This window comes from Myotis brandtii, unplaced genomic scaffold (genome assembly GCF_000412655.1).
Source record: "Myotis brandtii unplaced genomic scaffold, ASM41265v1 scaffold371, whole genome shotgun sequence".
NCBI classification, from domain to species: domain Eukaryota; kingdom Metazoa; phylum Chordata; class Mammalia; order Chiroptera; family Vespertilionidae; genus Myotis; species Myotis brandtii.
This window is the reverse complement of record NW_005364265.1, coordinates 968,976-982,581: the sequence shown is the minus strand read 5'-3', so window position 1 is coordinate 982,581 and position 13,606 is coordinate 968,976. Positions and strand designations below refer to the sequence as shown.

General features: G+C 34.8%; 1 protein-coding gene across 1 annotated transcript in view; it reads left to right on the top strand.

The window, feature by feature from the left end:
* The window catches only part of LOC102248151 (chromosome unknown open reading frame, human C12orf50), a 33,610-nt gene that overhangs the window by 9,508 nt on the left and 10,496 nt on the right, over positions 1-13,606 (top strand). The window contains exons 4-8 of the mRNA XM_005872229.2: positions 5,554-5,712; positions 6,933-7,010; positions 7,092-7,205; positions 9,610-9,720; positions 12,122-12,217. Coding sequence (XP_005872291.1) covers positions 5,554-5,712; positions 6,933-7,010; positions 7,092-7,205; positions 9,610-9,720; positions 12,122-12,217 — 558 coding nt within the window. The remainder of the gene's footprint in view (positions 1-5,553; positions 5,713-6,932; positions 7,011-7,091; positions 7,206-9,609; positions 9,721-12,121; positions 12,218-13,606) is intronic.

Sequence of the window (13,606 nt, the reverse complement as noted above, 5' to 3'; positions counted from 1 at the left end):
AGAAGCTGTCCCCTGGTGGTCAGTGCGCTCCCACAGGGGGAGCTCTGCTCAGCCACAAGCCAGGCTGATGGCTGCCAGCACAGTGGTGGTGGTGGTGGGAGCCTCTCCCGCCTCCTCAGCAGCACTAAGGATGTCCGACTGCAGCTTAGGTCTGCTCCCTGCTGGTTAGTGGACATCACCCGAGGGCTGCCAGGCTGCCAGAGGGATGTCTGACTGCCAGCTTGGGCCTGATCCCCCAGGGAGTGGGCCTAAGCCAGCAAATGGACATCCCCCGAGGTGTCCCAGATTGCAAGAGGGCATAGGCCGGGCTGAGGGACCCCCCCTGAGTGCACAAATTTTTGTGCACTGGGCCTCTAGTAATGGTAATAAAGACAGGTACTCAAATATTAGTTCTCTAGTCCTACCATTTGTTAGTTGCATCTGAGGCCTCCACAGACTTGCTTTTTGGAACAATCTCGATTGAAATTTTAATTATGATTAAAAAAAAAACAAAGTAGCATTATCAGAAATGGGAAAATCTCATATTTAGTGTTTTCAAATAATGTCCTGTATTAAGCATTTTCTATGTGGCAGCACTATTGTGGAGACTTTGCATGCCTAATTTTATTACTCATTACAAAACCCTGCAAAATAGTTAGTGTTCCCATTATAAATGGGTAAACTGAGACTAAAGAAGCTAAATATCTCATGCAAAATAACACATCTCATAACTGGCAGTTCCTCAATTAAGATAAATTACTGTCTGACTCTAAAACTGTCTCACAAAACAAAACAAACAAATGATGCAAAGGTCATTGGTATTTAAGGTCTCATGGAAAAGTTACCACAAATCAACAAAGGTATAAAAATATGTAGCAAAACTGTTAGCACATCACTGTTTTAACCATTATGGAGAGGTAAAACTTAACTACTGTGTGAGAAAAAATTTTGTTGCATTATTTGATTACCAAGTAATTCACCTGAATTAATCTATTTCGTATTTCTAACTGGATAGTTTCTGGTCATTAAATGTGTTGTCTTTTTCATTCTATAACATTCTCCTCTGACAAATATTTTAATACACTGAATGGAAAGATGTAATCATCAGTGTAACTGGATAGTTTCTGGTCATTAAATGTGTTGTCTTTCTCATCCTATAACATTCTCCTTCTGACAAATATTTTAATGCACTGAATGGAAAGGTGTAATCATCAGTGGTCTTTATTTTTTTAATTTTTTAAAATATATTTTATTGATTTTTTATTTTTTACGGAGAGGAAGGGAGAGGGATAGAGAGTTAGAAACATCAATGAGAGAGGAACATCGATCAGCTGCCTCCTGCACACCTCCTATTGGGGATGTGCCCGCAACCAAGGTACATGCCCTTGGCCGGAATCGAACCTGGGACCCTTGAGTCCGCAGGCCGACGCTCTATCCACTGAGCCAAACCAGTTAGGGCAGTGGTCTTTATTTTTGATGATCTATCTTCTAAAACATTTTTGATTAACTAAACCATTTCATCATAAATTTGAATAGTTGCAAAGGATGTACTTCCCAACATTTTATCAATACTAAAATTTAAAAATAAAATTTTTATTACTTTTTAAAATACATCCAATAACCTGTGAATTACCATAATGATTTGATGCCCATCATCTATTTAAAAAATATAAGAACAACAATCTCAAATTCAAACAGGTTCTAAAATTTATCTGGAAATTCAAAAAGCCAAGAATAGTCAAGACTTGCTGGAAGAAACCAACATTATAGGACTTGTTCAACCAGACATCAAGGACTCTAAAGTGATAAAGATTATGACAGTGTAGTGCTGGCTGAGTCAAACAAATTGACAAATGGAAAGAATGAAAATCTGGAACCATCCTTGCAGAGACGGACACTTGATTTGTAACAGGTAGCCTGATTGAGCAAGGAGGAAAGGATGGTCTTTTCAGTTAAGGAGGGAAAAATGAAATTCTCTCACACCACACATAAAAATCAATTCTAGGTAGATCATAGACCAAAATGTGGAAGGTCAACCTTTAAAGGCTTCAGAAGGCGATCGGACACAAAAAATATTGTCTATTCAAGAAAGGATGCATGAATTGGATCCATTAATATAAAAATTTGTATTCATTAAAAGGGTGGAAAGATAAGCCACAGAATGGGAGAAGATATTGTAGTACATGCCGTTTATATGACCCCCCAAAAGACTTGGACTCAATATTTGATGAAAAATCAAAGGAAAGGCACTATTGACATTTTGTGCTGGATAATACTTTGTCGTGGGGGTGTCTAGCCTATGCATCGTAGGATGTTTAGCAGCATCTTTGGCATCTACCCCTAGATACCAACTCTTTGCAGTTGTGACAACCAAAAATATATCCAACCATTCCCAAGTGTTCCTTAGGGGAATCAGGTTAAAATTATCTCTGGTTGAGAACCACTGTGATAGAACAATGAGCAGAAAGCAGACAGACAGTTGAAAATTAGGAGATCCAATGTCAGGAACCACTGTGATAGAACAATGAGCAGAAAGCAGACAGTTGAAAAATAGGAGATCCAATGTCAATCAACAAATGAAAATGTGATCATTTATTAGTAATTACAGAACTTAAAATTGAAAACCACTGATATATCATTATGCACCCATTACTAGCAAAATCATTTAAATCTGCCAGCTGTTGGTAAAGACAAAGAACATTGGGAATTCTTGTGCACTGTAGTTAGTTATATAGGTTGAAACAAGCAGTTTGGAAAACAATCTAAAATTATTTCATCAAGATAAAGTTATGCATAACTTAGGGCTAGTATGCAGCTCAGAGTTATAATGTTGACTAAATGAAGACAAAGAAGAAGATACTGTTTTTTCCATTTTAAAAAAATGTTCAAAACTAAGCAAAATCAAACTTTATTTTTTTATAGATGCATACCTACTAATAAAACTAGAAGAAAAAATCACAAAGTGATTACCTATAATAGGTATGGAGAAGGAAAGTGGTATAAACTGGCCCTAGCTGGTTTGGCTCAGTGGATAGAATGTCGGCTTGCAGACTGAAGGGTCCTGGGGTTGATTTCAGCCAAGGGCACATGCCCAGGTTTTGGGCTCAATCCCCAGTAGGGGGCGTGCAGGAGGCAGCCAAACAATGATTCTCTCTCATCATTGATGTTTCTATTTCTCTCTCCCTCTCCCTTCCTCTCTGAAATCAATAAAAATATATTTTTAAAAAAGTAAATGGTATAAATTGGAGAGGACACAGGCTATTTCTTGACTTAGGTGTTAGCTTTGTGATGTTTGTTACATTACACCTTTTAAGAATTGTGTACTGTCCTGTATATGTGCTATATTTCATAATTTAAAAAGGCTAATATTTTAATAAACAATTTTTTAAAATTAATATTTTTCCTTCTCCTAAAACTATTTCCACTTCCTTCCTTCACATATTTTTTTATTGATTTTTAGAGAGAGTGGAAAGGAGGCAGGGGGGAGAGAGAGAAACATGGATGTGTGAGAGACATTAATTGGTTGTCTCTCCACATGAGCCTGAACTGGGCCCTGGGATTGAACCCACAGCCCAGGTATGAGACCTTGACCAGAAATCAAACCCGCAACCCTTTGGTGCATGGGCTAATGCTCCTAATCACTGAGCCACACTGGCCATGGCAATCCATAACTTTTAAATTGTATGCTGTTCTGAGTAATGTGATCAAATCTCACATAGTCCTGCTCAGTCCTGCCCTGCACGTGAATCATTCCTTCACCTAGTGTATTCAAGATGTATATACTACCCACCTATTAATCACTTAGTAGCCCTCTCAGTTATCAAATTGTTACGGTATAGTAGTGCTTGTGCTCAAATAACCCTTGTTTTACTCAATAAAATTGTAGCAAACTCTATTAAAGAACATTAAAAAAGGATTGTAGGACTTATCCCAGACATACAGATTGGTCTCACTTCAAAAAGTCAATGTAATACACCAAATCAATAAAATAAAGGGCAAAAAACACATGTTAATGATAATAGATGAAGAAAAAGCATTTGACAAAGCCAACATTGTCTCATGATAATAAAAACACTAAACAAGTTCTGAATAGGAAGGAACTTGCTCAACCTGACAGCTGTGGATTTTTCGTACATATCCTGTAGTGTACTTAATACTGAAGACTGAAAGCTTTTCCCCCAAGGTCAGCAACAAGATGAGGATGCTCATGCTTGCCAGTTACATTCAATCCAGATGAAATGGACAATTGACAGTTAAACCAATTAAAGGCATTCATATTGAAAAGGAAGAAGTAAAACTATCTTTATGGCATGATCTTTTATTTAGAAAGTTCTAAAGATTGCAGGCTACAAGATTAATATACAATAATTATATTTCTACATACTATCAATAAATAAACTAAGTGAAAAAAGTTCACTTACAATAAAAGAAAATATTTATGAATTATTTTAACAAAGAAGTGCAAAAATTATAAAACATTTTGAAAGAAATTAATGAAACTTAAAAAAATTAAATGCTAACCATTGTTTATAAATTGGCTTTATTGTTAATATGAAAATACTGACTTGATCTATAGACCTATAGATTAACTTGACCTATAGATTCAATGCCACCCTTATTAAAATCCCAACTTATTTACAGAAATTGATAAGCTGATTCTGAAATATATATGGAACTTCATGGGACCCAGAATAGTAAAAACAATATGGAAAATAAAGAATAACATTGAAAAACTCACACTTGATTTCAAAATCTAGAAATTACTACAAAGCTACAGTAATCATGATCATTTGATTCTGGCATAAAAAGAGATATGTAAGCCTTCTCATGACCCAGGACCCCAATTAGATGATCACTGATTTGGAGCAGTGGTTTCCAAACTTGGCTGCCTTTATAATTTACCTGAGATAAATTATAAGTATCAGATTTCCCAGCTTAATCCAGACCTGCTGAACCAGAAGTTTAGAAAGCAGAGATCCAAAAGATGCTTTGAAAATTTTCTTTAGTTGACTCTGATAATTAGCCAGATTAGATAAATATTGGTGTAGAAAACAAAGGAAGTTGATTTAGTAATTATAAAAAGTACATGTATTCACTAGCCACTTTCATTAATTGCTGGTTAGTTATGAAGGTCAGAGAACATTTAAATATGACCTAGAGCTTTGGCTAGTCTAACTCCTGTGTAGCCAATAGAGAAATCCGAAGGCATTGTTTTTCCTTACTTCCAAATAAGACACACAAACTCTGCCAGCATAAGTTATGCCTTAAGTGAGCTTGACTTTGTTAATTTGTCATAATGTGATCAATTAAGTTATAGTCTTATCCTGCAGATCTAATGTAAGAATATGGTAATGCTTGTGATCACTTTTGACTTATACCAAAAGTGTGTGATATACCAATTTTTGGTTAAATTACTATTTAATATGTATGAATTAATATATTTTCCACACCATCTAGGCTGTTGATTTTTTATGTTAGTTTAATAACCTTTTCATAAATATACAGTTAATCAGGAGAACAATGGTTGATCATTATATATTTTGATAAGACTGAAATGTTGCATTTTCTCTGTAGATATTACACTACAAAAAGATACTCAGGAAGGAACTCCACCCCTGACCCAGAGTCAGGAGCCCCTGAAACCTCAGGAGAATATATCACGACCCATTCACCATCCTTTAGTTTTAAAAACCAACTTTGAGGAAGAAGAGGAAGAAGTAAATGAGCAGAATGGTTAGTAAACTTTTTCTCAGATTTACAATGCATATTCAAAAAACCTCATAATATTTTCCACATATCTTTTTACTTCTAGAGTTATATAGTGTAATATATAAGGCATATTTTGATGAGAAAATAGCTTTAAATTTAATAAATATGCTAAATTCATTATGTTCTAATTTGTTCTATGTCTACACATGCTTATTATTTGGATTGGAAGGTTTTTGTTGTATGAGGGATGGGAGACAGTTTTCCTGTTTAAATATGTATAGTTGCTTGTAGGGATATTAATCACTTATTGTTTTAAGAGTTTTCAATGCTCATTTGCTTAATAAACCCTTTTTATTTATTTTTTATATATTTTCATTGATTTCAGAGAGGAAGGAAGAGGGAGAGAGATAGAAACATCAGTGATGAGAGAGAATCATTGATTGGCTGCCTCCTGCACGCCCTGCACTGGGGATCAAGCCCGCAACCTGGGCATGTGTCCTGACCGGGAATTGAACCGTGACTTCTTGGTTCATGGATCAATGCCCAACCACTGAGCCACGCTGGCGGGGCTCACTTATTTTACTTATATGTAACTTAGCATTCATAGGCCTGTGTCCATCTGTTTATTTCATTACACCTATCGGTTTCACATTTAATCCTTAACGTTATAGAGATCCATAGAACAGTTTATAATTTATAAAGCTCTATCTTTTGCATTATCCCAAACAATCCTCGCAAAGGTATAAACAAGGTTAGAACTCAGTTCCTTTTCATCCTAGTCTATCCTACTCCTCCCACATTATCACAGCACTGTGCTGCCAATATATATGCACAAACAAGATAAACATGCTGAAAAATAAACTCCCACTGTCTTTGCTTGGAATGTGTCTTTCTGTGAGCTACAGGCCACCCCAGTGTGTATTCTGTTTTTGTTGGCTGTAGCTCCATGTCTCCCTTACCGGCATCTTCCTCTAAACAAACAAACAAGATATCAGCATGTGAATCTGTAGCTCCAGCTCGAGACACATAATGTATAATTAGTCATTTCTTTTCTCTTGACTGATTCTAATATGTGAAATATAGTAACTAGAAATATTTTCCAGTCTACAAATTATTGATTTAAAAAATTAAAATAGCAACATAGTAATCTATCCATGAGAACAATGGGATTTTTCATTTTGGTTATACATTTTCAGATTATTTGGCTTTGGGACGATTTAATTTTAAAATTATATATCTTATAGATGCTTCAAGTTTATGGACAAAGACTCCTGAAGAAATTGAAGAAAAAAGAGCAATAAAGGAGATGTGTTATAAATCTGGTAAGAAATCAAACATTTGTGGATTTTCTAGTACTTGATGTGACAAATATACTAACCATTACTTTTCTTATGGGAGATTAGGTGAATACTACAGGGTACATACGCCTCCAGATATTTCATCATCGAAAAGCACAGCCTCTACACCAGAAAAAGAGTTAGAAAAGCCTTTGGAAAATGGCAGTGAATTACAAGAAGGTAAGAAATTAAATGGCAGCATTTCAAGGTAATGCTTCAGAGATACTTGGTATGATAGGCTGTGAATTAGTAAGATATACTATAGAGTTAAGTGATAAATGGTACATCAAGATTGAGAGTGATAAGGAAGTTTTTTTATTGTGTGACCTAAATTTAATATAAAAAGCTGCTATTCATATAATTAAGCTTTCCCAGAAGAGCACAAAATGAAGACTTCATGAATATATGGTGACACTATATAAACACTTCACAGTATTTCTGTAAATAGTTTGCTTTTATCATTTTATTTCTCTATAAAAATAAATCTCCATGTGAAAAAGGAAATTTGTGAATAGAAAAGGCAACCTAGCCCTAAAGGAGATCCATACAATGACATTAGTGACAGAACAAGGGTACATTTGTTCATTGGATGAGTGCCTTCTGTGTATCAGACAATTACAGGGGTGATTTAGGAAGATAATTCCAGGGCTGTGACTTTCATGGATCTTTGGTGAATCTGATTTTGGTGACTCTGATTTTGGTGAATCTGATTTTGCTGTTGGTGAACATGTTTCCTTTGGCAAGATAAGAACATTGTTTTCTGGCTATAAAACCAAGAACTCAGAGAAAATCTATAGATGCCGTACGTTTATATAATTTTCTTGCCACTAGGATGAGCTAAAAAACCAGTTTTGCAGCAGTAGGAGAGATCTGAATCTCTTCCTACCTAAAAAAATAAAATGACATTTTTAAGAAGTTGGGAAAGTCTCCCAGGATCAAGATGAGTATAGAATAAGGATTAAAGTGCCCATCCTGGCCCTAGCCGGTTTGGCTCAGTGGATAGAGCCCTGGCCTGCGGACCAAAGTATCCCAGGTTCCTTTTTGGTCAGGGGCACTATCTCTTGGCAGGGGCTCTGGTTAGGGGCGTGCAGGAGGCAAACAATCGATGTGTTTCTCTCAATCGATATTTCTCTCTGTCTTTCCCTATCTCTTCCACTCTCTCTAAAAATTAATGGAAAAATATCCCTAGGTGAGGATTAAAAAATAATGAATGAATGAATAAATAAATAAATAAAAATAAAGTTTCTGTCTTGCAAACCATTTAAACACATGGCCTCTCTAAAAATTAATGGAAAAATATCCCCAGGTGAGGGTTAAAAAATAATGAATGAATGAATGAATAAATAAATAAAAAGTGTCTGTCTTGCAAACCATTTAAACACATGGTGCTAGGTGGCAGCAACACACCATCAGATGGTAGAACAATCAGCAAGAACTAGTCGAGGTAGAAGTCATGTAGGACACAACAGGATTGCTCACATTACAGATTACCCAGACAAAAAGAATCCCTAAAAACCCCCAAACAATAACAAAACAAAAATAAAGAAACCAAGCTAGCAATGCATATTAAAAATGGTAGATAATAAAGACAATTATATGCACTTTGGCTTTGTATTATGTTTTAAGAAGCTTTTTATGCCCTTCCCGGGTAGCTCAGTTTGCAGGTTGCAGACATGCCAAGATTACAGGTTCCATCTCCTGTCAGGACACATTCAAGAAGCAACCAGTGATGCACAAAATAAGTGGAACAACAAAGCAATGTTTCTTTTTCTCTCTCTCTCTTAAATCAATCAATAAAAAAAGAAACAAAAAGCTTTTTATCTTAAAATAATTTCAGTTAATTCATGAACACTCTTTACCCAGATTTCCCCAAATGTTAACATTTTACACATGTGATTTTCACTTTCTCTCTGTAAATATACACATTGTTATTATTGTTTTTGAATTGTTAGTAAGTTTCATACATGATGCTCATACATATATCTTACATAATTGGAGTATAAATATCAAATTCAGGAAAAATTTCCTGAACTGTTCCATTGATATCTTTTATAGCAAAATGAAGATTTTTTTCCCTGGTTTAGATTCCAATCACGTGTTTCTTTAGATTGTCATATTTCTTTTATCCTGCTTTTAATAGTTTATTTTAGAAGAAAATTGGACATGTATAAGGGAAATGGTGAGAATTGTTTATCACCGTATAACTAGCATTTTTGTCAATAGTAGAGTAATACTTTTTACTCAGTTTGTTCATAATGAATAGATATAAACAAATATAACAAAATTCATTATATAAGAAACATTAAATAATCTAAACTCATGCACACATGATAATGTTAGATTGCTTAAATTTTTTAAATTGTCATTATTAATTATCCACATAGGAAAATAAATTTGCTTGACACTTTCCTGATAATTATAAAATGTGCTTAAAATTCATGTAATTTAATGTTCATCATGTCATTATATAAACAATTCTTTCATTAATTTTTAGGTTTTTTGCTATCATTATGAATTCTATCATAAACTTATGTAAGCACTCAATGGTTCCTGGGGTAATTATCTTTATTTTTTTAATTTCAAGGGGATGGTCTTACAGTTCCAACAAAATTTAGCCTAATTGAAAGGCACGGTGAGGTCAAAGCATCATTGGATAGGAAACCAAGGACTGACATTGTTGCTTTTGAAAATGGAGGTGAGTTATTTTATTACTGGTTGATCCTCAATATATCTTTATATAATAAATGAGTCTGAATTTTCTCTTATAACTAATTTTGTTTTATCAAAATCACTTGCCATGTTTATTGATGGCTTTTGGTAAGCTCTTTAAGGCCAGGATCTGCACATAATCAGTTGCCCCAGATGAATCCCTGTAGTAGAATATCTGGCAATTGCTGTGTTCTCTGTAAATATTTGTAGAATAATTGCCTCTATTATGTTTAGACAATTAAATGAGTGGGTGAATGGAGACGTGTTTATAAAATTTACATGTGACTGGAAGTTAATATATTGGAACAGTGAGCCAAGTTTAACAAGGTAAACTCAAACTGGGATCAGCAAGGTCTTGCATTTTAACTCAAAATGGATTAAAGACCTAAAACAATACATTACATAGAAGAAAACATCGATAGTAAGCTTATGGACCTTAGTCTTAAAGAAGATTTTATGAATTTGACCACAAAGGCAAGGGAAATAAAGGCAAAAAATAAATGAATGGGACTATATCAAACTAAAAAGCTTCTTCACGGCAAAGGAAGCAGCCAACAAAACAAAAAGGCAACCAACCAAATGGTAGAAGACATTTGCAAACAACAGCTCCAGCAAGGAGTTAATATCCAAAATATATAAAGAACTTATACTACTCAACACCAAACGAACATTCAATCCAATTAAAAAATGAGCAGAGGACCTGAACAGACACTTCTCCCAAGAAGAGATGCATACCCATGTCCAAGAGAGATATGAAAAGATGCTTGACTTCACTAGCTATTAGACAAATGCAAATCAAACTACAGTGAGATACCACCTCATACCTCTTAGAATGGCTATTATCAATAAGACAAGTAATAGCAAGTGTTAGAGAGGCTGTGGAAGAAAAGGAAACCTCATCCCCACATTCGCTGCTGCCAGAAAAGTATACTGGTACAGCCACTATGGAAAACAGTATGGTGGTTCCTCAAAATACTAAGAGTAGAGTTACCATATGACCCAGCAACCCATCTTCTGATTCCAAAACATTTATTCGGAGAGATATATGTGCCCCTATGTTCATTGCAGTATTATTCACAGTGGCCAAGACATGGAAACAACCAAAGTGTCTTTCACTAGATGATTGGATAAAGAAAATGTGATACATATATCCAATGGAATACTACTCAGCCATAAGAAAAAGATTAAGTACTGCCATTTGCAATAACATGGATGGATATTGAGGATATCATGCTAAGCAAAATAAGCCAGACAGAAAAAATTAAGAAGAATCGTATGATTCCACTTATATATCTGGGATGTAAAAAAAGCAACAAATGAAAAAACAAGAAAAAAACACAAAAACTCATAGACACAGAGAATGGTAGGGTGGTTACCAGAGGGAAGAAGGGGCAGGGGTGTAATGGGTAAAAGGGGTCAAATAAATGGTGAGAGAAGAAGATTTGACTTTGAGAGGTGGGCGCACAATGCAATATACAGATGATGTATCATAGAATTGTACACTTGATATCTGCATAATCTTATTAAGCAATGTCACCCCAGGGAATTTAATTCTAAAAATGCCTTATTAAAGACAAGGAAAAAAGATCAAGACATTAACAGTAGGTTTCCTTCAATTTGGAAGACCTGACACATGGTACAGGTTGTAAGGGAATAATAAATGTTTGTGGCCCACAAGATTTCAAAATGATTCAGTAACATGTGTCATCTAGCAAATAGCTAAGGTAAAACTCACATTGAATTATTAGGAGGAGTATAGGAAGATAAGTATATGTGATAAGTCATTTAAAGTACTCAGACAAGTGTCTGACATATAAAAGAAGGCTCCATAAATGTCAAATATTATTATACTAGTTTCACTGGTTTCTGTACAGGGCAGCTCACATTTGGGTGTCACCTTTAAAAAAGGTCATTTAAAACGCTTATTGTATGTTGAGAAAGGGTGACTTGTATGGTGAAGCACCTGAAAATTAAGCACATAAGCAATATTTAACGCAACTGTGGATATTTATCCTGAAAAATAGAAGATCTTTAAGGAAAAAAACCTGAATTCATATATCTGATGATATATGGAAGATAAATTATATTTACTCTATCTCTAAATGGTGAAAGATTATTTTACGTTAAAGGCAAATTAATTGTGTTGACTATGTAAATTTTCTTGCAATCAGTATGTAAGTGTTCATACTATGTATTCATATACACATATGTTTATATATATTAATCTAAACATATATGATATATATTGAGGTGGGGTTGGTATCATTGAGAACTGTGTAAAAAGAAGTGGACAAAAGAGATGTTATAGAAGTGATAATCCTGTATTGAAAGGTAGTTTTGTAAAGCTTTCTGCCATCATTGCCACTAACAGTAAGGTACTGTCATAGGAGGTGATTGCTACATTCCACAGAGGATCATATTTCTCGGAGTAGATGAAAAGAAAGAGAAAGAAGTCACCATGTCGAAATGTTCAAATACTAAAGGTAATAAACCATTTATTATTTTAATCCGAATAGATGCGTTAAACATAAAGCTTAATTTTTGTGGAAATATATAATAGGCAAAGTAATAAATAAAGCTTTTCGCTAAATACACTAAATAGGAGTCAAGAGCCCTAAGGTTCCAGTCCTGGCTCTGTCCCTAATTGTTTGAACATGGCGCTTTATCTGATTAGCCTGAAAAATTAGCCTGTAGGGCTACATAATTTCTAGGAGTCTTGCTAGCTCTAAAGTTATTGGTTCTCTTAAATGGTAGTACTAAGTCATTTTTAGTTTCTTTTTCCAACTTCAAGCACTCAGTATGATTGCATTTTCCTAGAAAGCTTTGTTTCTTACCACTGTGAAGAGTTTTAATCTCATGATGACTTCCCCATTTAATAATTATTACTAACGATAGTCTGTAAATAATCAAGATATAAGATAATAAAATACTCCCTCAATGTTTTATGATGCCCTTACCATGCTTAGAATCTCCCAACTGGTACCTCTCTGTGGGGCAGCTCTCCCAGTCACATTACATATTCTCCATCTAAATATTAAACAACCTCATCTACTGTTTTCTTCCACTAATAAATGTTCTCAAGAATAGGAAAAGGCACTTGTAATCAAATCCAAGGATTGTTAATGGAAAATATATGTAAATCTCTCTTCCTTTCTCTCTCAGAGATGAAAAAATTTTGCCTAATCCACACACAAAAAAACAAAACACCCTACTCAAAAAATACACTAATTACAGTAGCTATTACTCATTTAAATTGGCATATTTTATGTCAAATTGATAATGGCTGTTTAAGTTAATTAAAAGGAGCCCTGGACGGTGGTGCCCAGTAGTTGGAGAGGGAGCCCCGATCACTGAAGGGTCATGGATTTGATATCAGATCCAGGGAGTGTACCTGTGTTGTAGGTTCCATCCCTGGCCAGGGCACGTGGAGGAGGCAACCGATCAATGTGTCTGATTTTTTTTTCCCTCTCTCTCTCTCTCCCCATCCCCTCCCTTCCTTCCACTCTCTCTAAAAATAAATGGAAAAATATCCTTGGGTGAGGATTAACAACAACAACAAAATTTAATAAAACAAAAATACCCAGCTCTTCAGTTGCACTAGCCATAGTCCAAGTGTTCAAGATCCACAAGAGACTAGTGTTTAGACCATTTTCATCACTAAAGAGAGCTCTGTTGGGTAGTCCTGCTCCAAAGCATAGAACAAGTGAAAGTTGTTACATTAGAAATATTTTTGGGATCTCACTTTAAATTGGCACATTTTATGTCAAATTGATAACCTTTTGATTCTTTTGCATGGAATTATTAAAAATACTGCCACAAATATGTAATTTACATATTGAAAATAATGGCTGTATTACTGGGTTTTTAATGCT